The following is a 27,127-nucleotide window of genomic DNA, read 5'->3' as shown; positions in this document are numbered from 1 at the left end:
ATAAATCAGGTTATAGCTAATTACAAGCATGTTAAACAATAAATAATGCATACATATAGAGACAATTACATTTAGCTCTACCTGTAGGCTGATACTCAGTGTTGGATGTTTGCTCTGACATAGGGTCTGATGCCTTGGTGTGTTCAGTAGTTGGTACTAATTCTGATGGCGTACCAGGAACTGTATTCTGCTGCACTTCAAGTACATCATTTGCCAGTTGAAGGTTCTGTAAAGCATTTGCTACCACCTCATCAACTCCACCAGGAATTGAATCATCTTCATTTCCAGCAGACTTCCGTTTTGCTGGTTTTCGTTCTAGTTCACCTTCATCCTTTCTTTTCCTTTGTACTCCATCTGTTGAAAGTAAAGCAGTAACCAAACCAGTTAACAGGTTTATAATCATAAAAAAATAAATGAAAGACAGATGAGACACTCCAGCTACTCTGTGAGTATAATTGTCACACAATTAATTGGTTCTCAGAAAAAATATAATCAAATCTATTTAGTACTACTGGTACATTCTTCTCTTTTAAATACAAGAATGCATAATTTACACCTAAGGCCATTATGATGGAAATCTGGGAATTTCACAGAAGGTCAGGAACTATCAGTTCAAAATATATCCCATCTTGCCAGGACCCCACCAGTAATGTACGTTTCCTAAGGAATTATGTTAAATAATGTGAAATTCCCTCTGTGATGAGGATATCAATATTTTTTGGAAATACATATTTCGCTTTCCTGAGATAATTATTAATACAAGATGGTATATCTAAGATGGCACATGTTATGATGTCAAAACCAACAAAAATGTCTTGTGTTGTAGAACAAGTTGAGGGCTTTCCAAACAATCCCCCACCCCTTTAACTTGTAACACAGACAGACACGTATTTACTTGACATCTCCAGCTTAACCTTTCTGTAAAGTGTGTACATACAAAAACATTGTTTATTTTTTAATTTTCCTTTTTTTTTTACATTGAAGCAAATTTTGGCCGCCTATACTTTCCTTCTCTGCTACAATTATCAGAATAATGCACCAGTCAAGGTTCCTGCTTCCTTCCCCCCGGGACCCCTTCCCCCAGAACCCTGATTAGCGCCGTGCAATTAGCAAGTCACTTAAACTTAAAATACAATGACTGCTGCACAAATCCCCTTTACCTGTAAGAAACAAAAGGAGATAATTATTACCGAAGAATAAGATTAATATGTTGAAGGCGATTAAAACTATGATACCGCTATGAAGCCACCCGCAACCAAACAAACTCCCGTCATTGATCAGAAACCGAAAGTAGTGAATCGATCCTTCGACGGATTCCGAAACAATTTAATTCTTTCTTCTCGAAACTATTTTAGTTCAATAACAACTGGTCCAACTGGTATCAACTTTATATTCACCAATCTTACCAAGTGAAACGTCTGTGTCTTCCTGAACATCAGAGTCTTCTACATTCGTTGGGGGTGTCTTGTTGTTGTCGTCAACTGACGGTGAACATGGTGAACTCGGTTCTTCTGTTACCTTCAATATTTTGCAGCCACATTGAAAGCAGAAAGCGTGGTCTTCTCCGAGAAAAGTGTTTTTACACTCTGGATTTGGACACTTCATTTTCGGTGTCTCAGGACGATGTTTGAGATACTAAAAAAGCCGAATTAAGAGACTGTTTGCAGCCCCGCGCAGCCCCGCTCTCCATCTTTAGCGAGCTTTACATGCGTGTTCTCCGAAAGGCGGAAGTGATTCCTGGAAACGAAATCGCCTCGGGATTCTGTCGTCAAAGGGAAGGGATAAGGGTGGGGTGAGAGGGGACGGTTAGTGTTTTTGTTCTAAAGAATAGTCACGTCGACAAAAAGTGCAATGACTGCAATGTCTTTATAGTCTGAAACCAGGTCTGAAACTTTATTCCGTCTTCACTCTCTGCCAAAAATTAACACCGAATTACCATTTAAAAAAGCAGATTACAAAGAATAGACCAAAGTCCTGATGTGATCATCAGTTTTACGCTTATACTTTGCCCGCAGAGCAAGCTTTTCCGTGGTTTTTGGAAAGTGCCAGTCAAATGCGCGTGAGGAGAAAAGCGAAAAATATAGCGTGTACGGCGCACAGAGTTGCATTGTGGTGTGAGTGTTGCAATGTTTTGCGCTGAAAAAATGCATACATTTGGTATATGTTCCACTGCTGTAGAACATATACCAAAATGATCTGTATACCAAAATGATCTGTTCTACGCTGGTGTAAAATCTCAACTGTCTGCTTATGCGGATGACCACCAGCTATATTCTTCCAACAAGGAATTACGAACAGCCATAGATGAAGTTGAGAAAGATGGGGCAAAGACATCAAGCTGGTACAAGTCAAACTTCCTGGAGGGCAACTACAGCAAATACCAAGCGATGATAATAGCGAGAGATACTCAACAGACGGAGCTAGTAATTAACAACAGTAAAATTGATATCACCGATGCATTTAAGCTGTTGGGCGTGATAATTGACAAAGACCTTAACTTTACGGAACATATATCGCAGGTTTGCTTGAAGACTAGTAAAATGATTGGCGTCCTACGAAGGCTGAAAAATCTCATCCCTATACATGCAAAATTACGGATCTATAAGACTGCAATCTTACCTCATCTAACATACTGTAGCTTGGTGTGGCATTTCTGCCGCGCAAGCGACACAAGGAAACTGGAGAGGGTCAATGAGAGAGGACTCCGTACAGTATTCTGCGATCGGGTCTCCTCCTATAGTGACCTCCTAATACGCGCGGGGATGACAAGCTTATACAACAAACGATTGCAAGAGATCGCAATTTTCATGTTTAAAGTGAAACATAGATTACTGCCTAGCAACGTACTAGAGCTTTTTCCTAGATCACCCTCGAGCTACAGCTTAAGGAACTCAGATTTTTACGTACCAAGAGTAAGAACTGTTAAGTACGGGAAACATTCCCTTCGCTTCCTTAGGCCATTGATGTGGTCGAAGTTAGACAACAGGGACAAGAAAGAAACGTCCTTGCAGCGATTTAAGGCGAACATCAGGGGAAGGGACCTCAGTGGACTTGTCGGAGGCGACACATGCAAAGGGTGTCACCTTTGCAACTCTTCAGCCGTAAACACTAGTTATAAGTATGATAAATATAGGTTCGATATTCCGTATTCTAAAGTAGTATCTTAACTGTAGGAATTAAATGTAAATACAAAGAGTGTGCGAAAATGTAGTATAATTTAATGTAAATAGACCAGAATCGTTTTTATACTTATATTATATTTTAATTTTAACAGTGTCCCCGATTAGTAAGCTTAAGGCTAGCTAGAAGACTAGACACTCAAATAAAGTTATTATTATTATTATTATTATTATTATTATTATTATTATTATTATTGTTATATACATTTGGCTGGACCTCTATAAGAAAGATATTAAGAGGTCCCTGTAGACTTTTTACGACATTGCCATTCATGATTGGATCATAACCAAAGACGAATATTAAAGAAAAATATATCTGCTGGGGTATTTGTGTGATCTCGTGAGCTGTCACTTCCTTCCCTGGCGTGAAAAAACCATGACAAAGATCATGCCTGTCACACATCACACAACAACACGATTTGAGGCGTCACGTGACCGATGTGGTCGCCTAACTTCACGAGATTTGTTTGGGCTTAGCAAAATAAAGCGAACGGAGGGAATAATGGAGGTGTATATCGGATACTATTAGCGCGGCCGACAGGGATTTCATACTGTATGACAGAGATATCAGTTGAAATCACCGATATGAGGTTTGGGATATGGGAGACATTTCGACAGAAATATCGCCACGAGAGAGACCAAGGAAAATTTGCGAGAACGTTCGCGAACTGCACGCTGTGCTGACAAAAGTACTCAACAACGAAGATCGAACGTTTTTAATTCAATCACTAAACCAATATCAAAGAGAAAAGAATGTCAACAATCTTGTGGCATCTCTCAAGTCAGTCCTCGATACACCAAGAAAGAGAGAAGTATACCCACTGTTACGGCAAATTATTCCCCATCATGACCAAGAAATTTTCTGTAGACTTCGGGAGCACAGTTTCGAAGCCCGCCAACGTTCGAAGTCGCCCGGTCGATCGCCGGTGAGTCTACGCATAGGTCTACACAGGATCCCCACCTCATCGAGTCTTCCGCACAATCTCCACGGGCACGCATCGGATTCAGGGATAGATCTTCCGAATTTAACGCAATACCCTTCCTCGCGGGACGTGAAGTATCCCATCAAGCGAATAACCGTAAAGCGGCCTTCAAACGCTGGATTTGGCTTTTGCATTCGCGGAGGAGCCGAGCATGGTGTTGGTTTGTATGTGTCCTCCGTGGACGAGAACTCCGTTGCTGAAAGGGAAGGCCTTTTACCCGGAGATCATATCTTTCAAGTTAATGGGACCAAATTTGACGGACTTACCAGGGTCCGAAATTAACTTTTTAAGGTAGGCGCCAACTGGCGACTGAATTTTTTTTTCAGTCGCCATATGGAAAAATGTGTCGCCAAAAAGTGTCAATAAAATTTTTCCTTCGCAGCGAAACAGAAACCAAAATTTTTGGGCTTGCCGGCAAAATATTTGCAATTGATGTAATCAGGAATCAAACCAGTGCGCAAATCATCTTTTGGCTACTTTGGCAGATCTGCATTTCCGCCTTTTGACACCCAGAGAATATCTAAATCTTCCACTAATTTCTTCACGGATGTTACGTCTCCACCTTGTAATAAATTACGGAAAGATTTCAGAACATCTTTGGACACCAAATCGCCTGAATAAATATTTATGCCGAAAGAACGCACGTGGCCTCTTGCGCCTGCAATACGTATGTTATGGGAAACCGCTGAAAAACATGGCGGCGAAGCTTCGCACTGATCGTAGCTGTTAAACGTTGTGGTAGATTTATGATGAGGAAAATCGGTTTCATACTTCAAAAGCAGCGGGAAGGTAAAAAGTAAGTGCCCAATTGGCGGGCGGCGTTAAATTTTATTTTAATCGATTTGGCTGAAAATCAAAGTTATTGTATAATTGTCGTGGCATGAAATAGTTAATCGCCCGCTGGCGACCAGTTGTGAAATTCTGGTCGCCAGAGCAAAATTTTTAGTCGCATTGGCGACTAGGAAAGCGCAATTTCGGACCCTGCTTACACACGCGCAAGCTGTCAAGGTAACATAAGAAAATTCGCTAATACAGTGAACTTCATCATTTTAGGTTGTGCAAAATTTGTTCATTTGCGTATTAAATCATATAAATTATGGCCACCTGTAAACCATTTATATATCTGGGCATTTACTTGATTTTATTTATCAGTACTTCCCTCTGGAGTCGTCTGAGCAATTCTAAAGATGGAATTATTGGGTATTGAAAAGAATTCTACGGCTTCTGCTGAAGTCCGGGGGCGATTTTTGTGTTTACCAGCACAAGGTGTAGTATTTATAAGCAACGTTTAGTCTTACACTTTGTGAAGTACTTAGCAGATTCCCGCCACGCTGATTTGAAAGAGCTTATTCCTCTTGGTAAGCTAAATGTAGGTCGCTGTTTAGGATATATTCAGATGAACTAATTGTACTTTCTTCACTTGTAGTTTGACATGTTTTCGAATGCGTTCTTTACACCATTGTGCTTCAATGACTTGTCTGTTTTCATTGAGATAGTGTTTGTTTTTCGTATAGTGTGATCATCCGGGTGAGTGTAGTTCTGAAGAGAACTGTTGTTGGTGACTGACGTTTCGACAACCTGAGCGGAAGTCATCTTCAGAGTCAAGTGAATCGTGTTTGTCAGTCGATGATGTTATAAGTCTGGTCCGTTGAACGTGATTGGTCAGTATAGCCATGATGGTATTGGCTGAAAGACTCGTGTAAAGTTTGTCATCAGTCATTGGTGGGTTTCGATCCGTCTATTGTTAGTCAAATGGTCGGTTTTTGGTCCATGTATTGTTAAGTCGGTCTGTTAGAAGTCCGTTTGTCGGTTTCGTTTCTGTCGTGGATAAGTCAAGGTAACGCTTTGGTTACGCTACGTTGACGACACCTTTACCGCCGTTCACAAAGACGAAATTGACGATTTTCACGACCACCTAAACGAACAGAACGCCGACATCCAGTTTACTAAAGAGATCGAAGAAAATGGAAAACTTCCTTTTCAAGACTGTTTGGTAAGCCGCGACAACGACGAACTACGAACGACGGTGTACAGAAAACCGACACATACGGACAGATTACTTGACGAATCATCCTACAACCCGACTTCACACAAAGCCACGACTATAAAGACTTTGACGAGACGAGCGCAACTAGTTTGTGACACACCAGACAGCTTACGTGACGAAAACAGATACCTTGAACGTGTTTTTCACAAAAACAACTACAACGCTGACTTTATTAGACAAAACATTTACCGACCTACTGAAGTTGACGCTACGAACAGGAACCTTACACCTGTTACTACAGTGACTATACCTTACATTAAGGGCACTTCTGAGACCATCTCACGGATCCTACAGCCCTACAACATTCGTGTAGCCCACAAACCTACAACTACGTTACGACACTTACTGACCAATGTGAAAGACAGAGAGGAACCTAACGACAGACAGGGAGCAGTTTACAAGATCAAATGCTCCGACTGCCAGGCTTCCTACATTGGTGAGACTAGCAGAAACCTTAACACGAGACTGACTGAACACAAACGAGCGACGAGAAATGGTGATGCCAACAATCACATTGCTGTACATCATCAACTGACAAACCACAACATTGACTGGGACTCTGCTCAGTGCTTAACCTATAGTACAAACTATTTTCAACGACTGACTCTGGAAAGCTGGTACACTAACCTAGAACAAATGCCTCTTAACAGATGTCAACAACTACCGGCGCCTTACAAACGACTTATCCACGACAGAAATGAAACTGACAAACGGACTTCTAACAGACCGACTTAACAATACATGGACCAAAAACCGACCATTTGACTAACAATAGACGGATCGAAACCCACCAATGACTGATGACAAACTTTACACGAGTCTTTCAGCCAATACCATCATGGCTATACTGACCAATCACGTTCAACGGACCAGACTTATAACATCATCGACTGACAAACACGATTCACTTGACTCTGAAGATGACTTCCGCTCAGGTTGTCGAAACGTCAGTCACCAACAACAGTTCTTTTCAGAACTACACTCACCCGGACGATCACACTATACGAACTACTGAGTGTTTGTTTTGCTGTTCGAGTTAAGTGAAAACCCACAAAAATGTGATATAACTTCACAAGTTTGTTGGGATCTGTTTCTATTTCTTTGTCACTCCCTATGGCTTCCGTACGTGTTTGTGATGTCAATTAATTGGCGTGCATGAAAATTAGTAACTTGAGAATTTTTTAATTCTTTGATCGAATGTTTTACGACATAAGTAAAGCATAGCAGACTGTTTCCCATGGATGCTACTGTAATATCGCATGAGTTGCACATTTTAACCTTGCCAACACATACATGTATGTGTCAAAATATTTTAAATTTGCCAAGACAAATTATGCCTGCATACTTTGAGATACATGTAAAAGAGTATGAAAAAATCAGACTAAATTTCTGTTGTCTACATATAAATTATTATTAAAAACTGGATCATTGGATAATGTAATTTGAGAATTTTCATTGGCTGAGCCATCACGGATTATGAGCCATCATTATACCATACTCTACAAATATGTAAGCATATGCATGATTTTTTGGGACGTTTTTATCCTTATTTTAGTTTAGTTTCTATATTTTGGGGGTGTTCTCAATAAAACAATAATAATAATTATTATTGATGTGAAGTTTATATGAAATAATTCATATATGAACTGCGGTTGTATATGAAAGTGAAGAATGACCATCACAGTTAATTTTCCAATTTAAGCAATTGGAAAGAAGAAGCCTGAAAAAATCAGGGCTTCAACGGGATTCGAACCCGTGACCTCCGTGAATACCGGTGCAATGCTCTACCAACTGAGCTATGAAGCCACACATTGGGAGCGAGGTCAATTTATTGAAAAATTTATTGGAAAATTAACTGCGATGATCATTCTTCCCTTCCTTTAATAATAATTATTATTATTGCACTTGCACTTGTTGGATATGTGATGCTAATAGCCAACGTGGCACTACGCGCCTACCATCTCATATTCAATGCATGCTCTTGGAATGATTGTTACATGATCAACATCCTCCATAAATTTTAACAGATTCATATGTCATAGACATGGATACTACTCAAATTAAAGGGACACAGTCAGCTTTGAGACTGCACTGACCTGGACACTCGTTTTCTCACTTTGAAAAAAGTTCACCTCAACCTGAAATCAAAGTACATCTAGAAATCTAGTTCAATGTTCACAGTGTTTTGCTTGATTTTCAATCATTTACTGAAAAACCTGTTTTTGAGTGTGCTTTTGCTCATCCTATGATATTATTTTTATTATATTTGGTTAAAAACAGTATGGATCGCGTCTCTGTGATATGCAAATTAGCGAAGAAATGGTATCTAATGCGCATGTGCTCCAGCTGACTGTGTCCCTTTAATTCAGAAATCATGTTTGTCTTTTTGTCACTTTTCACCTGTGACAACATAAAGCCCTCGTCACACATGCATATGCCCCTGACCTTTGTTACCCTCAACACTGAAATGGCAACATTAATGGTTTAATACTCAAGTGTTTCACTGAAAACTATGGACTTGTTTTGAATATACCCTTGTGGAGTTAAATTCACTCCAGATCAGCAGAACAAAGCATTCTCAACTAAAAGCCTGAATAAGCTTTGTACACTGCCTGCTAATATTCAAAGATAGTTGCTTATTTAATAATTTGTAAAATGCATTTTCAAATAAGGGCTAAGGCACTTATCAGAATGGGGGCACTTACTGAAATAGGGGGGGCATTTATTGCAAAAGGGAAAAAATTTACTGGGGGGTGTTAAATTGAGGGAGATGCTTTTTGGAAGGAGTATGCTAAGTCACATCACTATAATGGTGCAAATATTTGGTTCTTTTTGTATGTGGAGCATGTATCTTTTCAGTCAAATCAATAAAGGGAGTGATCATCAGAAAACCAGAAATATTATTTGCATCAAACTGATATTTACCAATGTCTTGCTTAAATTTTATTCCATTTTCTTCACAGATTATTCAAACCAGCAAGAAGCTCAATCCAATTGTGCGCCCAGTAGGCCGTGTTCCAGTAAGCTTTGTTGCTGAGGCAACTTGCAAGTGGGTGGACATGAAAGGTCAAAGAGCATCACCACCCACTGGAGTGGACTCAAATGGACGCATCTTGACTGCTGATGGCTTACATAAAAGTGATTTAAGACTACTAGGAGATGACGATGAAAGAAAGGTTTGTGAGAATTAGTTATTTGAATTACAATGTACTTATATTGAGAACCTGCTATCACTGTTATTATCCTTGTCATTCTGAATCACTGTTTTTCATGATTATTTGTAGGTAAACATATTTGTAGAAGATGGTGCAAAGCTAGTGCTGATGATTCGTGGTGGCTCTGAATATGGACTAGGAATCTATGTGGCAGGAGTAGACCCTGATGGTATGGCTGAGGAAGCAGGACTCAAGGTCAGCTTTTAAAATCATAAATCAATATTTATATGTCAGTACAGTAGCATGCTGATCTACTATTGACTTAAAACAGGGAAACATAACAAACTCTTAAAATCTAGAACATTCAACAATATTGTGCAGTTGCGAAAAGCTACATGTCTTTATTAGTATTAGTGGTGGGAATCGGTTGAGATTTCACAATCGATCATCGGAAATAATCGATTTGCCCCAACTGATCGATCATCGATTATAATCGGAAAAATGTACCAATAAGCATTCCATGAGACTGACACGAAATCAACAAAACACACGTGCCACAAACCTTTGTTGGCTTATTGCTTTCTGCAGAGCCTACAGATTACCTTCGTCATATCCAAGTTTTCCTTTGTTTTGGGCCCTTCCTTCACTTGATAAAAACCAAAATATTCCCACACTTTTGACCTGGCGTTTCCAGGATAACGACAGATCTCCAACTCGGCCATTTCAGCTGCCATGTTGGACTCGCTCAGTGACATGTAAGCGAGGCAGGTCTGAGAGAGGACCCTGGGAATTAATTTGAGGTGACATTTTGCTGCGATGTTGTTTCTTAATACCTTTCATTTGCTAGTGATAGTAGTGATACTACAAACGCGAAACAGTGAGCTTGTAATTTATGTTTTGGTTCAGTTGTTTACGAAATACAAAGCAGCTTAGCATACCACATCTTTCAGATAAGCGTGGTGTATTTGAAGTGACAACAACACAGTGCGCAAGGTACGCACAGGTAAACACATTCAATCTTAGATTATATCTGCTGTTATGACTTAGAAGTTAGGAGTCCACGAAAAAAGACAACTCACACCATTTTTATTGATTTTAATACTTTTATTTGTCCCCAATAACTTTTTAATTTTTCCACGACAATCGGTTATGAAAAAAGCATAATCGATTGTCGTGTCACTTGAACTTTTCGATCAGCTTTCGATTATAATCGATCATCAGCCCACCACTAATTAGTAGGACTGAGAAAATCATCTCATTAGGATTGGCTGAGAGCAGATCAATTCATCGTCAATTTTTGATGTGCACTGCAGTGCAAATAAAGGCACCCGTGTTTGCAATTTCTTACTCATATATAATAAATGACTTATTGTATGAAAGTTTGAGCAATTAGGATTTGCACTACAAGTGATCTTTGGGCAAGATTTCCGTATAACCCCATACATTTATTATGCATACAGTTCTTTGTTTAACTAAACAACAGCAAAAACAATAGCGCTCCTTTGAGACTTATCTGATTTGAATAACTCTAAACTTTACCATTTTTTTTCTGAGTGTCGCATACTTTTAGACTTTTTTTTCGAATTTTCTATCGACAATATGTTGGAGAATGTTTTTTGCTGTTTCGTTTTCTAGGTTAGATCCGATTTTTTAGAATTGCTATAGTCAACCCACATGTATGCCTTTGCTTTCAGTTGACTAGCTAGCTTGTGCTGATTAAACTAGTTCAAAACAACTGGTAGATCCCGTGGACTCTATTTTCCTGGTGTGTCTTCAATTCGAGTAGTACCCTGATCCGTGGTGCGAAACAAAAATAAACAACAAAAATTAAAACAATGCAGAGCAGGAAGCAGTAACAAAAAACAATTTCCATAGGTTCTCAAACCAGAGTAAGCCCCGTGAACATCTCTGGTAGCTAATAAAACGCTTAGTAAAAAGTCTCGCAGATGAAAAATTTTAAAAACCATAACGATAAAACTTTGTGCTTTTTAGTCCACGGGCACTAACAAAAAATCCATATCTAACCTGAGACTTCTCTCACTTTGTCAGATCCTTTTGACTCAAAATTTCCCGTTGCGGTTGCACAAAGACTGGCGCTGAAAAGTTCAATGACATTACACAGTATTTTCTTTTTTCAGCTAACAGCCGATAGTGCCTTGACGAGGTCATTTGTCTGCAAACCTGTGCACATTCTGTACAACTTACCTTGCTCAGAAGCCGCCATTTTGCAACGAGTAACCACCCCTGCTCCCGGATGAGACCATTATGCATTGCGTGCCGGGCGCCAGAATCGTGAAAAGTTGCAGTGAAGAATGGTCCAGCGGGGAGGGGTACTCCCCTATACGGGCTACATAGGTATGTGCAGCCCCAAAGGCCTGGTTTTTCAGCCATTTTGGTCATAAATAGGGTATCGATTTTAGCCATTTTTGTCATACATAGGGTATGGTTTTTGCACTCTTAAATTGAGTATGTTTTTTAGAGGACGCTACTATCGATAAGAGCGATCAGCAAAAACCTTTCACGATGCCTTTAACATTGGTCTGAACTGAGGAACTATAAGTATAAGGCAGGTCTGAAATAGGGTATTGATTTAGGTTCAGGTCATAAACAGGGTATCGAGTCATAAATAGGGTAAGGGTTTTAGGAAGCGGGCCGCACACCCCCACCCAATTTGGCGGAGCACCTCCGGGTGAATGGTATGACCTCTGCGTGATATGGAATTACTCCAATGAAAGAGAAAAACTACAATAAGCAATCATCTTTTTATTCCGAAAACATTTATATGAGGGCTATTGGTTTTTCAGTGATTACTGTTATATATGCTTCTGGTACTACCCTTAAGAAATAAAGTTGATTATTATTATCATTATCATTATCATTATCATTATCATTATCATTATCATTATCATTATCATTATCATTATCATTATCATTATCATTACAATTATCATTATCATTATCATTATCATCATTATTATTAATAATAACCAAATAACCACTGAAAAAGATGATTCTCCGAGAAGCTTTCACAAAGATAATTTTTCCGGACTTCATGCCCACAGCAGAAAGGTTGTTTAAATTGCTGTACTCACTTTTTGAGAGCATACGTGCGAGCAGCGAAGCCGTGATAAACGAGACTTTCTCGGCCCCTCTAGCCTGCGAGCAGGCTCATTTGTTATTTGCGCCCTTGCCCGCGATACGCTACCCAAACAACAGGTGAGCCTGCTCGCAGGCTACGGCCCCTCTTGCAGAAAAGTCACTTTCCTGGCGCCTCTTCACCAGTCTCCTTCTCGCCAAATCACTTCGCTCGCAGACTCTTTCTTCGCTGCTCGCACGCGTTGACGTGTGACTCAAAGGTGAGCGTGCTCGCAGGCTATGTTGTAGGCGAACCCCGAACTTCTCTGGAGACTAACACAGTTTTATTAGAACCTTCTAGAATCCGGTCTTGTTCCTTCCCGAGAAAGGACCTCGATGGAGGACCGCTGGGCCCTTTCTTAAGGTGGCTCCCTATAGTTGTAGATCGCGCGCGCGCTTAGGACGAAAGCTCAAGTAATCTGCGCGCGCTCAAAGGAAAACGTCAGTGTTCTTCGATATTTTACGACGTCAACATGAGCAAAAAAGCAAAACTGACAAAAATAATACGACTTTTTTAATTTTCACAAACATGTTTCGACGGTACATCCGTCATCGTCAGTGTGACGGTTATGAAAGTTTACAGTGATTTAAAACGTGCCTGTTACAAATCATACGTTACATTGCGTTGGAAAACAATACGCTAGATAAATTTCGAAGTTAACGGAAATAAAAAGATGCGCGTGCGCGTGCAGCTATAGGGAAAGCGTCAAATTGATGTGTTTGACCTGTTGATTAAGGTCAGGCTTTTCCCTCTTGATGTACATAGACCCCTCAAGCTTAACTTGGTACTTGGTAGGTGCAGAGTCTAAGATCTTGAAGCAGTCTAAGTTACAAGAGGTACGGCACGACTCTGACAGTGAATTTTTTCGCGTTTCCTACGGTGAAATTCCGTAAAATTTGGCAGACTGGTAATAAATATTTTACTTTAGTTGGAATTTGCAAAATCTAAAAAACTTCCATTACAAACCCTACTTTTTTCGTGTTTAAAATTCTTATCCCGCCGTATCCAATGTACCGTACAAATTTTGGAAAATTTCACCGAAGGAAATTCAAGAAAAATCACAAATAAAGCCATAAAAACGGTAAACAACGCATTTGTTTGGGCATTTATTATTCAACATTAACAGCCAAGATTTTAAGAGAGATGATAGTAAATCAACATATCATCATTGCTTATAATATTTAATGTTTCAAAGGACTGGGTGTAAAAACGAATGCAAAAGCAGCATTCAAAACATAACACTAGCGCGCGCAACGTGATAAATAATTACCCTATGAAACTACCCAAAACTGTGAATGGTAAATATATATGCGCCTACTGAAGTTGAACACTCCCGATACGGAGTCGTCTCGGAATACGAGATGCTCATGCCCTCCGGTGGAGTCATACCGTTGTCTTCTTTAATACTCATGCCTTTAAAGCCAAAATATTGCCTTTAAGGGAAAAAAGAATTGCTGGGTACAAAATTGTCTCTTCTTGTGGGATTACACGGGATTGTAAACAATTGCAGGCAATATTCAAAATGGTACTGCTTTGCTCAGGTCGCTTAGCGGTGTTACTCCCTAGCTACTTACCACGTTGGAGTTATATAAGAGGGAGAGATTTCAGGAGCTAGTGTAGAAAAAGGCCGAGAAAACTGCAATGGCTCTCTTAAGAAATCTCGAACATACGCACCAATAACTGAGTCCTAACTTGCGGGATTGCTTTTTACCCGTTATTTTTTGTTTTGAACGAAAGAAGCTATAAAAACATTAATCCTGCGGTTTTAGGCTAACTCTCGCTACTAATTGTTGTTGTCATACTGTTACTGGACGGACGACACCACTATCCTATTTGCTCACAAAAATTTAAAAGTACTTGAACAAGTAGTTAACTCAGAGTTGAGTAAAGTTTCAGACTGGTTAATTGTAAATAAGCTTACTCTAAATATCAAGAAATCCAATTTTGTTATCTTTTGTACGAGCCTGAAGAAGATTAATAAGGAAATTAGTATCAAAATGTATGATAACAATACCAATAAGTTCTGTTCTCTAGATCGTGAAAATTTTGTGAAATTTCTGGGAATTCTTATTTATTGTAACCTAAAGTGGAAGCACCATATCGACATTATCTCATTGAAAATAAGTAAGACTATTGGAATTCTAGCAAGACTAAGACACTTTGTTCCAACTGAGACTCTTTTCATGATTTATCGCTCGCTTATTCTGCCATATTTATCCTACGAGCTCTTCGACTGATTTATTTTGCGCCTAGTGATGCTCATGCTATTCCTCTTTTCATTTAATCAAAGATTTTACCTGTAAGGATAATGTATTTTGACGCGATTGTGAATCTCATGGATGATACTTGGAAAAAACCAACCCCTTCGTCTATCAGAGCTCTTTTCACTAGGTCAAATGAAATTCATGGGTACAACACAAGGCATGCCGCGAAACGGAATTATCTTCGGAAAGAAGTTAAGTCGGAAATTTTCAAACGCTCTTTTTTGAGAACTGGAGCGATATTATGGAATGAAATTTCACCAGACTGGAGAGATTTATCTAAACCAATCTTTAAGAAAAAATTCGTAGATTTTTATTTGAGACTCTTTCATATAGGGATGACTATGTTGAAGTCGACACCCTGACTCAAGTTCTTAAATTTAGTTCCTGATTATTTTCAACCCATAGTTTAGTTTATCTCTAGTAAATCATAGCTCCTAGTGTCAATCAAAATATGTGAATGTACTTGTATTAAACGGTTTCGTAAATCCTTCCATAAGTGGTTGCATAACAATCTTATTTATGTATTAATGGTCTAATATAAATATAGATGTGGCCCGCCTAGATTAGCCCAGGCTACCTGCGGGTTCGCGCTGTTGCTATTGTCAAGCTTTTTTAACTTAATATGTATATATTTCTGTAAAATTGTAAATATGCGAGTCATAATAAAAGTTGTTGTTGTTGTTACTATGGTAACATATAGCGTCACGAAAACGATAACAACACGTTCACCAATAATTGGGCACTGTTTTGATACCCTGATTCTAGCATCTACTGATAAAGAGTGTTGTAATAACACATCAAAATTCTGCCGGAAACTGTTTTGAGCCACCTTAAACCAATGAAAGATCACCAGGGGACTAAAAAGGGGGAAAAAACTAGAAGGTCCCACCAGACAGGTTGCTTGCAGTCTTGTCCAGTTAAGCGGCCACTTTCCAAAGTCCCGATTTATTTGTCAGTAAACTGCTGTATTTGATACCTCAATTCAACGGCCACCTCTATTAGGCGGCCGTGTATTATTTATATGGTTTTTTACCTCCATTAAGCGGCCAGCAAATTATCTTTCCAAGCGAAAAGGTGACAGATGATATAAGGTGATAACTGACAACAACAGGAAAACATGAACTGCAATTTAATCACCACTATAACAAGTCACAAGCCGCGTACATTTGCAAACTTTTCACATCCGGCGCTATACAAACATAACAATAGCTATTAGAAAACAGTCCTAAGAAAATACGCGCGCTGATTGGTTAAAAATCGTGCTTCTGTAACTCGATGGAGACACAGCACTAGCACGAGCTGTTGACGTAATGATGGCGCGAGCAAAGGGAATTTACACTTTGATAATCAAAGTTAACAAGTTGTTTTCCTTTTTTTCGTCGCGGTGTTTTCTAAAAGAAATAGAAAACATGTTCTCCGTGTTTCTATCGAGTTATAAAAACACTCTTGAAAGTTTGGGAGAACTCGAAATAGCTGTGGAAACACTCGCCTGCGGCTCGTGTTCCCACAACATTTCTCGTTCTCCCAAACTTCCACTCGTGTTTCCATAACTCGATAGAAACACGGTACGTTTTCTGTTTCTCAAACAATAGATAGAGCTGACCCACTGTTTTGTTACAACCAAAATCTGTACAGGAAAACCTTATTACTGCTTTGTTGTATCTCAGTACGCGCGCTGTCATTGGTCAATTTAGCGGGCCGTATTCTACTGTACGGCCTGCTAAAATTTAAAGCTGTTTTTGTTGTCAAAATGTTTCGTGATTTATCGCCAAGTGTTCTTAACCTCTTCAGCAAGTAAGAGTTTAAACTTTCTTTTACTTCTGAAATTGCGAATTGAAACCTGCTAACGACTCAAGCGGAGCCGTATACTCATATGGGAAAGAAAAGGAAACCCATGAGTTGATTTTCTCATGGTCATAATGGCTAGCGGTATTGCTCTTGGGCGCATACGCACGACGGTGACAGCGACGACGACGATGACGGAGTCGCGCGACATGGCAGCCATACTCCAAATAATAAGCTGGCAGAGACCTGCAGCCTTGGTTTATCGTGTACCTCTTTGATATTGGACATCAACGAATTGACTTGTTTTGCTTTCGAGGTGCGTCAGAAATGTGAAGCCGTTCCGCGTGAATAGAAATCGTTCCCAAACCCGTCAGACACACCGTAGAGATATAATAAATATCTTACTAACCTCGTTTTCTCGGTCCGTACTGTAAGTTACGGATCCTCGTTTTCCCCCTTCGAATTATGGCTCGCGCGTGGGCCATAAGTCGATGGGGAAAAAACTCGGTCCGTAACTTACAGTACGGTCCTCAAACTCGGTTGGTAGGAGGTATGTACTGGAAATCTACAGAAATCCTTGCTCCTCAAGTTTTGATTTTAACCATTGAATTGAGAACTCGTCTCCTGTGAAGCAGTACTCGCATGGAATTTCTAAACCATAGGCGGCCCTTCTGTTTACTCGCTTGCCTCTCACAACAGCTCTTCCTTTGTTTGTTGGCCTCTTGAGAAATTTTGTAAGCCAGAGGACCATAAGCTTCGGAACATGTCCAAGAACTGTTTCAACTACGTTCCCTCTGTGTTAGAGCTAGAACTATGCATGGGCTGGAAATGCACTTGATGGTTTGTTACAATGAATTTTGGATTTATCTTCATATATGTTTACTATTTAAAAGCATTTTGCTATATAGAGTCAATAAAATCATGTTTACTGCCATTCCTATCCAATTTATATTGTACCTCTATTAAGCGGCCACTTTTCAAAGTCCCGAGGGTGGCCGCTTAATAGAGGTCGAACTGTATTTGTTGGTGTTGCGTGCGTCGTACTGCTTAGTTCGTATTAAGTACATCGCACCACACTAACACTTTCAAGAGTCTAGAAGAGTGAAACATGCTTGTCTCATTTACGGCAGTTCTATATTATAAGGGATACAGTAACCACTGTGTCGAATGGCGAACCAGTGGCCGCTTTTCTGGCAAATCTTAGAAGAACTCAAAGAGTTCCTGACTCTCACTATCCAATCAAAACATAGCAGCACTCCGGCGTACTCTGAAAGTTCTTTCTCCCCGGCCAGTTACTTGGCAAAGGTTCTGATGAAAATCACGTGCTCAGAAAATTGATAGGACGTAAATTTTTATTTCTCCAAACTTCTCTAAATTTATATTTTTTATTTTCTGCAAATATTTTCCTGACATTTTAATAATAACTATCTTACATATGTGCACAATACTACATGGTGTAGGTAAAACATCTACAAATGACAAATTAAACATAGGTAGCAACTATTACTCTTTACTGAGTCGTACGCAAGTCACTTTCAGTTTAAATTAAAACTAATTAAAAGTCCTTAAACTTAAGGTTACACAGGCGTGGCTCAAATTCTGGGCGAGACAGCAGTAGTACCTACCTCAATAACACGACCTATCATTTTAATATCCTAACAGCCGTATAAAATTCACGATGTACTCGAAGTACTTTTAAATTCAAATTCAACAACAGTCGGATTCCTGGCCGCTGTACTCGAAAAACAGGGCAGGAAAATTAAGGGCCCAGTTTTATGCGGAAGCAGCATCCCTCTTTTCAAGGTAACTATCCCACAGGTCAACAGAGGTTTGCCACGCACTGATCACGTGCTTCAACTGCACCTCAGGTGGTAGCTCATCCAGTCCAGCAATTGGTTCATGTTCTTTGTTGTCAAGATGCCACTGGATATATTCATTCAAGCTGGAGAAGTACATAAAAGTTGTAATAAAATGGAAACTCTAGAAAGAAACTTTATGCTTATCCAAGTAGCAGGCACAGAAAGATATGCAAGACAAACAATCACCGCATAAAATGAATGAGAAAAAAAACCCTCAACTTGTCACTTACATAATCTAATATTCACGTTTTATATTCGCGAGTTCTTTGGAGCGAGTGAGCTAACGATACAAGCAATAGTGCGAAAGATTCCCACCTGAGGCTTCAGAGAGATCTAAAATAATGTTCCACTTAAGGACCTTTTTCAGAAGTTTGAAAGGTCTAACTCAAATACATTTGATTTACCTCATATCTTCCTCTCCAGGAGTGGCGTCTCCTCTGAGGTTGAGCAAAATTAGCTCCAGGACCTCGGAGACGAAACGATCCAAATCAATCCTCCTCATGCTATTACTAAACTTCATCATCTGTTTCGGCGACATGACATGTTTGTAAGTATCCGCAATCTGTTCAAATGGATCCTACGAATAACACATCAGATAATTAGAAGTCCCCCTTTTCACTCAAGGTGACGATGGTTTGTTTGGTTTGTTCCAATCCTAAGGATCAGTACTGGCGCACTGAACTCTGGTTTCTCTAGAGTGAAGTACGTAGGATTCTTGTTCCTCCTCCCAGGAGAGGATGTCAGTCAATCACAGGTTCTCCAACCCCTCCCTGGCATTTTGCCAGGTCCCACGAACAAAACGAAGTATAGTTTCGCAGTCCTACCCCGGACGGAGAAAGGGACCTGACCCGGCCAGAGCTCAAACCCAGAACTCTCCATCCAAAGACTGACGTACCAACCCTTAGACTGCATCAGGCTTGTGCTTTCAAACAATTCTTAATAATGGCAATACACCGATTCCAGAAAAAAACCGGAAGTTGCACCGAAACGAGGCTTAATAGCCCTCGCGGTAAATAAAGCAACATGGCGAACGAAGAAGAAAGGCCAATCTCTCTTCTGATGATATTCCCGACGTCAGTGTGAGCGAAGAACATTGAAAAATTGACACTCAGCCAATCGAAATTCTGGCTTAAAAGTCGCCGTATAAATCAAAGGGGCAAAATAAAGGAACTTTTAGACGGGTATGTTTTCCATCCTTTGATTGTCTCGATCTCCAATATGCGCCAAAACAACCTGTTCTCACCATTTTTATTGCCTAAAACAACTTTTTTCATGGTCGGTTTAGGAAAAAGAATCTGAATGAAATGAAAATTGTAAAAGTTTACGACCCTGGCCCGAAGAATACTTTACTAAAGCTAAAGTAGCTTAAAGTAGTAAAACTGATGAAGCAAGTAAGAGCTCGAAAGAACATACGGAAGTAAATTTAAAAATTGTGCCGGATATCGGGAATATTGCAGCAAAACACTTGAACAAATTTCCTAAGGCTGATTCGTTTTTCACTGACGACTTCAGTCTTCTCAAGTTAGAGAACATCCAATCTCTCTTCATAAATTAACAATCGGTGTTAGAGAATAAAGGGAAATCCTTCAGTTCAAAAGATGCTAATCAGAGTATCAAACAAGACCACGATCTACTCGCCAAGAATGGTATAAGCAAGGGTTCGGTACAGTGACAGCATCATTGCGTTACAGGGTAGGACGCAATCACAAAGCTGATTCATCAGTCAAATCACCAATAAAATTATCAGTGACGTGTACTACAGTGTAACAAAGACTATCAGTCACATGCCATGAAAGATGGCCTAGAAAACTAGCAACTAGTAATGGACAAGTACACTGAAATAATGCATCAACAGGGATAGACGAAGGTGCAAGTAACAAAATACTTTTTTTTGTTCAAGAGAAAAGGGAAATTTGGGGGGCCTCCCCAGGGTCCCCCAGCTGGACTCGGGTTACAGACCCAAGTTAGAGCAATCTCCATGAAATAATTTAAGCTAGGAATGTCATTGTTATGGATAGTGGACCCTGAAAGATTCCCTTATAAAATCAATATACAAAATGTTTGACACTGGTTTAAAAGTAAACAAGAGTCATGTGAACTTCAGTTTATGATGTACCATGTACAACAACTACTCTTTGTTGTGAACAGACTTTGGAATGTCCTGGTTATAAATTGGAAGTAACTGCAAATTTTTATTGAGCAAATTGCCTTGGATATAGAATGGTGGAAGGAGATGCATGATGATATTGAACAATTTATGATAAATATATTATATATGAATTGGCTTACCTAATGCTTAGATATGGCCTTACACGATGTGATTATTGCTAAAGCCAGAATAAATAATGTATATCAAAGGTCCAAAAAGTTTGTCCAGCATCTAATATGAGAGCATGTACTCTGTTTAAAGTCACTACCAAATGACAAATAAACATCAGATAACTTTTTTTTTTTCTGCCAGTTTACAAGCAAATAGCTCACTATCCAGGGTTGATTAACAACTCTACACAACCTTAGTGGGGTTACACCATCAAATACATGCCATCCATTTATTCTCCTAATAGCCATTTCAGCTTGTATTCTTACATTTGCGGTTCTGGTTCATGGTTGGAAAACAGTCTTCCTTAGAAAATTGGTATTAAAATTATAGTCAGTTCTGATTTACTTGGTTGCATAGAAGGGATGAAGATTATAACCTTCCTGCTTGCCAGTACAAGTTGTCTATCAAATCTACGACATTAAGGAAAATTCTTACAAGGCCTTAAAATGTGTTGTCAGACTTATTCAGAGTGAAGTTCACTTTTGGGTGTCCAGGTCTTGGGTGTCTGACCTTTTATCTCTCTGCAGTCTATTCTGCACCTTATGTTTTCAAATTCAGCCTAAAAAAAACTTCAGGTAAATAATTAATGGGCTGGCTCCCCAACATCAAATACAGGAAATTGGCCCATGCAATAATTTATCTGACACTACTAGTTCTGAAACATTAACCCTAAAAGCCAGATCTTGCTGAAATATTAAGTGAGCAAAAAATATTCAAAATTCATCAATTGGCTGTATTTAAATCACTAATGTCCTTCCACATTCAACAATGTTTTTGGGAAACATTTTTGTTTACCTCAGAGGCATGAAAACTGATTAATTCCTAAGTTGATTGAAGCTGATGGGTATTCATATGCCAGACTCAGATGCATCAAATATTTCGCTCTACACAGAGATTCCTCATCAACTTTTGCCCAAGGCAAAGCCGAGGGTACGGCTCCAGTTTCAAAAAGTGTACTCAGTTTAAAATCACTTGGCAAGAAGTGCTCGGAAAAACAAAAATTATTTCCTACCGAGGTAAAATAGACATCTCCCCTTAGCATAAGTATTTCCCACTTTTTTCTTCTTTGTTTATCTGGCTAGCTTGTCCGAAGGAAACTCAGTCGTGGAAATGATAAATCAGGTCGGTTTTTCCTTCGATTATTAGAGTTTGCAGCCACATAACACTTGTGTCCAACTCTTTTCCTTTTCTTTACCACATTTGCTCCAGACAAGTAGCTCTAACCTACATACATTCGAATTTTTTCGTTCTTCCCCAGCATTTCGGCCGCCAATTTGAAAGCTCGAGGGCTATTAAGCCTCGCTTGCGTGCAACTTCCGGTTTTTTTCTGGAATCGGTGTATTAAAGCTCTGTCCTTCTCACTCTTAAGTTTCCTTCATATCTAGGACGAGCCAGTAGGGGTAATTTTGATGTCTAGTTTAGGGATAAAAAGGTCCAATGTTCCTTACCTCGCCTCGTTTCATTAACATTCTAGCTCTCTCTAGGGTCAGCAGTCTCCAGAGAGAGATCACGTGACGCAACTGGCAGCACTGCTGGGCCTGGTAAAGAGAAAAGAACAAACAGTAAAGTACTGGCTTCTCCCAAAGCTTCGGGGGACTTTGCATGGGGTGCTAGAAATGTACAGATTATGCCATAAGTGATTACATCTAGGACTGCCTTTAATTTGATGCGACGATGAAATGCTGAAATCCCGGAGATTAATTCCTTTGCTTCCAAATTAGTCTACACGGTTACGACCTGTTACAGTAGATAACCCGGCTTTCTGCAAATCTTTTAGACCAGTTATTGACAGTAACCCGGAAATGATTTGGTTTTGTTTTACTGTCCTGTGTGATTGGTTTAAAAAGGTCACACCACCTACCCATAAAGTGAGATAAAAAAAAAAAGTCAATCACGCAAGATCACGCTCGTGTTCCCGCGTTTAGCGCCTCTTGCGTGTTTGCTAACGTTTGCTGCAAGTTCACCATTGTTATTACTTGGGTCTTGGCTTTACAATCTTGTTATAAACCGGACCATCGAATTATGTTTTGCGACAAACGTTGATTGAAACATCATGTCACGAATCGAGTTCAAATAAGCAAAGTAAAAAATGGAACCACCCTGTTCTCTTTGGAAAGGTTGCGGAAACACTGCAACAGCTATTACAAGCCAGGGACGCAGAGTTTGACACTCACCCCTCGTACAACTGGTAATAGTAATTTTATAACGAGTCAATGTACACGTGATTTTATACCTTGAGACTGCGAAGACTGTTTTGGTGAGGCATGCGCAGTACGTGTTGCAGATAGTGATTAAGCAGCATGTCAGGTGATCCACCAGTGGAGGACAGGAAACCAACAGCAATGTCCAGAGACGACAACACGTCACAAATGTCTGTCAGTGAACGAAACTCGCCCAGAATTTGATGACTTACTGCTGAACTCAAAGGAACCTAAAAGAAAGCAAACAATATTGCGTACCTAATGACCGATATTATGTCAAAACCAGAGACCAAACCAGTTTGCCATGATTCCTCCTTGAATATTAACCCTGCTAATCTAAGACTAATGGAAATGTCTAGCAGGTCACTGGTCAGATTGGTTTATTTTGCGCTCTTTTTCGGGCGGTAATGGTTGACTTTGATTGGCTCTTTAATTACTCAGGTTATTTAGGTTAAGAACGGTCTCTGTGACGGAGCGGGGAGAAAAAAATACTGACTGATACAATAAATTGTTTTACCTGTGGATGAACCTTGGCTTTCACTGAAGCGAATACAGAGTCCAACTGGATGTCTTTGCTAAATGCAAACCTCTCATCCTATGAGTTTAACACAGCAAGTTCTGTTAAACCAAATCCTTCAGAAAGAAAGAACTGTGGCAACTAGCGGCACTCCTTAAATTTTTACAAAAAGAGAGGCATTCCGAACAGGATAAACTAGCAACAAAGAATCAGAGGTACAGTTTACCTTGAAATCAACCAGCGGTCTTCCCCTAATAAACCTGTCAATCAGTTGTCTTTCCAGAGCTTCCCAGTTGTATTGAACCAAAGTTCCTCGACCCACCTCTAGAGAGTAGTTACACTGAGCCAAGATGAGGGGTAACAGATCTCTCTCAGTGTGGTATGAGATCAGATTTGAGCTTGTCACGTCTTGCAACTGTATGTGAGGCAGGTCTCTGACAAAAGGCCGGAATAGAATGTCATTAGTTTCTGTCACCCTTTCTCAGCTAATTCGGTCGCGAGTTTGAGAAATAGATTCTTCTTATTACACGACTACAACAGTTGCGACAGCCAACAATCAATGAATTCAAGCAATCAGATGCTTCATTGCCGGTCCAATACTTTCTAAGCATTCCACATTTTTCTTAGATTCGACATTAGCTTGAGGTTTGACGGTTTGGTTTGACTCTATCAGGGAAGGTGTTCATCCCACTGAGTGATATTCATCCCGACCTACTAGACGAAACAATGCCCATAAGAAGTTAAGGCTTCGGTCTCCTTTGAACGCTAGGTGAAGCAAAAGATTTAGTTGTACTTACTTCACCTGCCCGCCATTCAAGTTCTGGTATCGTTCGTTGAATTCGTTGTGTACTGTGGTGAGGAAAAATACCAGGGCTGTGGAACAGATACCCATCCCTGAGGTACTGGGCAAAAGTACAGCCAGGGGACGCGTGTTATCCATGGTCCTCTCACACAAGTCCGTTGGGGGACGAAGACGCCCTGTTTAAAGACAAGGACAAGTAAAGTAACTACTTCCTCCAGGAGAGAAAAAATTAAATCACATCCTCACCAAAGTGTTATCTATTCTTTTTGTCCAATTAGAAATAGCATAAACAACTTAGATGTAAACTGAGCTACCACAGCTTGTCGCCATCAGAGTACGCCATGCTAGCTATTTAACAACGTACAGGAGTCTTCCCGAATTACCGAGGGCTATGGCAATCTTTGGAGACAGCTTTCTGACTACGCGCTTTTGTCATCTCAACTGACTTTTAAAATTATAAATGAGTGTGCTTGATGATGTATCCAAACATACCTTGCTGGTCAAGACTTTGCCGCACATGGTTCCATGCAAGGTTGAAGCTGGCAATTAATGACGCAAGTTCATCTCTCTCTGTTTCTGTAAAGAAACACACAACGACACGTAAGTACAATATGATCTAGTAATAGAATTAATCTATCATTTGACGCTCCACTTACTAGACGGGATCTTTCGGAGAAAATCTCGTATTTTGATTTGTTCTGCTTCAGTTCTGTCAATTCGACGGTGGAATTTGTCCATGAGAAGGCGCTGTAGCTTTACGATATCTGGCAGGAAACGGAGGGCGCGGAGTTTGTGTTCCTATGGATAAAACAAGGCCACATGGACATTTATTTCATGTTTTAAGTAATCACTCGTTGTTACATATACTCGTTCATTTTGTAGATTTTCGAGGTAAAAGTATGCTGCAAGTTTCCTTTAAACTAGACATCTAAATCATACGCAAGGTTAAAGTTCCCGCCACAATGGATTCAGTTCGGGAACTTTCAAGTCAATTAACCTTACTAAGAAACTTTAAATGCAGAGGTTAATTTGTTGCATAGGCGATGACTAAATACGATTTGAATTGGTTTACCTGACGTAAAAACTCTGCCAGTACTTTGTTGCTCTCAGAATCAGTCGACGACACCTCCTGTTGAAAAGTGTGCGAGAAGTGATCCAGTGTGACCTGAGTCCTGTACCTCCACAGGGCGGGGCAGGTGGGAGGAACACGGTCAGTCAGGGCCTCGGGAGGGACATCAACCTCGTAAAGCTGGCGCATCAGGGGATTATTACCTGAAAAAAGAAAGGAATTAAATTTTCTCTTAATTCCCAGGGCTTTACACACGCTTTAATTAATTTCAAAGAGATAGAGGAATGACGTTGAACAGTTTTTGACGACAAACAAACAACAACAGTAAAACTGGGAGAACGGCTCTGTGTCCCGAGGAAAGAGCGTCGCTAACATGTTCGTAACACATAATGCGTTTACACCAGATCAAAACAAGTTACGTCTAATCACAAGTAAGACATATTTTACGATGAAGTATTCACACTCCAACAGTGATCACAAACTTTGCGACTTCGATATGAAAACAGCGGACTCAGCCTGGTCTTGGAGACCAGAAGTCGCTGTCGCTTAGCACTTGTTCCTATGACCTTTCAAGTCAGCACACATTACTAGTGCTGTCTTGTTAAGCATACACCACTCACATAACTTACCTAGTCGCTTGTCGCCGACCAACATCTGCAAACAACGTTGAATCTTCTCTTCGAGGTTCTTAACGAAAAGGAAATAAATCATATCAATAATTAAACCACCGTAAATGGTTCAAAACCAAACTACAAATGATCATACATACTGTTAACAGTGGAGTCACAACAGTGGCATTAAAGGCTGTTTCCCAGTCTCTCCGAGACTCTTTAGACTTCAGATCGCAGGCGACGTTTAAGGCTTGTTGTGCTACAATAACAAGTCGGCGTGAAAACATCTTATAAGCAAACTACTCATTTGGAAACGGTCAACACTACTGTACTCGATCAAGACCACCATAAAACAAACATTTCGTGGTCTCGAGCTCTGATCATGTCCTCTGTCTGCGCACTAAATTATCTTTAAGGTTATATTCTATTTATGAAGTTCTCCTTTTTATAAGAGAAAGCCTCGGAAAGAAAAAAAAAGTCTCTGTATCTATACTGGCCATGTGCAAACAATAAATTATTTTTGAGGCATGGTTAAACATTTCTTACAACAACTCGAAAAACTATCCTGTTGATCTCTATATAATTTCGTAATATGCAACCCAAATCAAGTCTCGTGATAGTCTGAGCTGAGTAGTCCACCAGCTCATCCAGCCTGGCTGCAGTTAATACGTAATACGAAATCAACAAATCTGCAAAATTTGTTACGTTTCAAATCTTACGATTTGAGAGGTGCGCAGTCATTTGTACCAGAACCATATGAATGCAGAGCACTGTATCGTCTATGCTTCTTCCCAGGCTACTGGCGAGAAGTTCTACATCCAACTGCAAGTGATCCCATAAAAAGCGTGACAACGCCGCAGGAGGAACTCTGGGATTGATGAGAGCACAGATGCCCTATGCAAAGAAAATAGGAAAGACACAAGATCCGATTTAGCAGCCTGTCGTGTCATAGGAAATCTAATGGTTTAATAAAAAGCTAACCTGGGGTTGTCGACAGGCCCCTTCGATCATGGCACAGTGCATAAGAATCCTTATAATGCCAACAACCACAGGTGACAAGTTCCGTTCTGGAGCAAGACTCTTGGGCCTGGCACTAGGATGGCCAAGCACGTGACCTGTCATGGTACGATCAGCTCTACAAACCAAAAGAGAGCATGATTAGAGGTTGCAATCAAGTCTAAACAGTTAAACGTTACAGA

The 27,127-nt window shown here is 39.9% G+C and overlaps 4 protein-coding genes and 1 long non-coding RNA gene across 8 annotated transcripts in view; 2 read left to right on the top strand and 3 right to left on the bottom strand.

The window, feature by feature from the left end:
- Nucleotides 1-1,732, bottom strand: part of LOC110054510 (E3 ubiquitin-protein ligase rnf213-alpha-like) — a 117,088-nt gene extending 115,356 nt beyond the window's left edge. Inside the window, exons 1-2 of the mRNA XM_089274525.1 lie at nucleotides 1,407-1,732; nucleotides 82-354 (exon numbers count right to left, since the gene is read on the bottom strand). Of these exons, the coding sequence (XP_089130651.1) occupies nucleotides 82-354; nucleotides 1,407-1,605 (472 nt within the window). The 5' untranslated portion in view covers nucleotides 1,606-1,732. The remainder of the gene's footprint in view (nucleotides 1-81; nucleotides 355-1,406) is intronic.
- A 1,873-nt stretch (nucleotides 1,733-3,605) lies between these two features.
- Nucleotides 3,606-15,499, top strand: LOC110054520 (whirlin-like). Of its 4 annotated transcripts, XM_089274532.1 has the most exons (5): nucleotides 4,466-4,958; nucleotides 9,173-9,385; nucleotides 9,494-9,619; nucleotides 10,315-10,367; nucleotides 11,503-11,611. In XM_089274532.1, the coding sequence occupies exons 2-4, from the start codon at nucleotides 9,269-9,271 to the stop codon at nucleotides 10,336-10,338; spliced, it is 267 nt and encodes an 88-aa protein (XP_089130658.1). In that variant the 5' UTR covers nucleotides 4,466-4,958; nucleotides 9,173-9,268; the 3' UTR covers nucleotides 10,339-10,367; nucleotides 11,503-11,611. The 4 variants fall into 4 exon arrangements, with proteins under 4 accessions (XP_020616508.2, XP_089130658.1, XP_089130657.1 ...); XM_020760849.2 differs by lacking the exons at nucleotides 4,466-4,958; nucleotides 10,315-10,367 and adding an exon at nucleotides 3,606-4,453 and having other exon boundaries at nucleotides 11,503-15,499; XM_089274531.1 differs by lacking the exon at nucleotides 10,315-10,367 and having other exon boundaries at nucleotides 4,468-4,951; nucleotides 11,503-15,499.
- On the top strand, nucleotides 3,779-4,444 carry LOC149102291 (whirlin-like). The gene has a single exon (XM_089274552.1). It carries the CDS (start codon nucleotides 3,779-3,781, stop codon nucleotides 4,442-4,444), a length of 666 nt encoding a protein of 221 aa, XP_089130678.1.
- Nucleotides 9,983-11,635, bottom strand: LOC149102290 (uncharacterized). Its single transcript, XR_016202298.1, has 3 exons — nucleotides 11,570-11,635; nucleotides 11,390-11,460; nucleotides 9,983-11,154 (listed from the first exon to the last, which is right to left on the bottom strand). It is a non-coding gene; the product is annotated as an uncharacterized LOC149102290 (long non-coding RNA).
- Nucleotides 15,500-17,883: 2,384 nt separating the features above from the next.
- LOC110054517 (E3 ubiquitin-protein ligase rnf213-alpha-like) overlaps nucleotides 17,884-27,127 on the bottom strand; it is a 104,840-nt gene continuing 95,596 nt past the window's right edge. The window contains exons 72-85 of the mRNA XM_089274524.1: nucleotides 26,910-27,063; nucleotides 26,648-26,822; nucleotides 26,087-26,187; nucleotides 25,947-26,004; nucleotides 25,321-25,520; nucleotides 24,905-25,046; nucleotides 24,741-24,824; nucleotides 24,244-24,424; nucleotides 23,673-23,880; nucleotides 23,447-23,524; nucleotides 22,962-23,159; nucleotides 22,177-22,266; nucleotides 18,813-18,985; nucleotides 17,884-18,491 (exon numbers count right to left, since the gene is read on the bottom strand). Coding sequence (XP_089130650.1) covers nucleotides 18,323-18,491; nucleotides 18,813-18,985; nucleotides 22,177-22,266; nucleotides 22,962-23,159; nucleotides 23,447-23,524; nucleotides 23,673-23,880; nucleotides 24,244-24,424; nucleotides 24,741-24,824; nucleotides 24,905-25,046; nucleotides 25,321-25,520; nucleotides 25,947-26,004; nucleotides 26,087-26,187; nucleotides 26,648-26,822; nucleotides 26,910-27,063 — 2,011 coding nt within the window. The 3' untranslated portion in view covers nucleotides 17,884-18,322. The remainder of the gene's footprint in view (nucleotides 18,492-18,812; nucleotides 18,986-22,176; nucleotides 22,267-22,961; nucleotides 23,160-23,446; nucleotides 23,525-23,672; nucleotides 23,881-24,243; nucleotides 24,425-24,740; nucleotides 24,825-24,904; nucleotides 25,047-25,320; nucleotides 25,521-25,946; nucleotides 26,005-26,086; nucleotides 26,188-26,647; nucleotides 26,823-26,909; nucleotides 27,064-27,127) is intronic.

The sequence above is a fragment of the Orbicella faveolata genome, unplaced genomic scaffold (assembly GCF_042242905.1).
Source record: "Orbicella faveolata isolate gen_17 unplaced genomic scaffold, um_ofav_v1 contig_36, whole genome shotgun sequence".
Classification (NCBI taxonomy): domain Eukaryota; kingdom Metazoa; phylum Cnidaria; class Anthozoa; order Scleractinia; family Merulinidae; genus Orbicella; species Orbicella faveolata.
This window is presented reverse-complemented; position numbering and strand designations above follow the sequence as displayed.

Coding starts and splice junctions, on each gene's coding strand:
- LOC149102291 (XM_089274552.1), top strand. CDS start 3,779: ATGGGAGACATTTCGACAGAAATATCGCCACGAGAGAGACCAAGGAAA.
- LOC110054520 (XM_020760849.2), top strand. CDS start 9,269: ATGAAAGGTCAAAGAGCATCACCACCCACTGGAGTGGACTCAAATGGA. Junction 9,386..9,493: donor GAGATGACGATGAAAGAAAG/GTTTGTGAGAAT, acceptor GATTATTTGTAG/GTAAACATATTTGTAGAAGA. Junction 9,620..11,502: donor CTGAGGAAGCAGGACTCAAG/GTCAGCTTTTAA, acceptor TTCTTTTTTCAG/CTAACAGCCGATAGTGCCTT.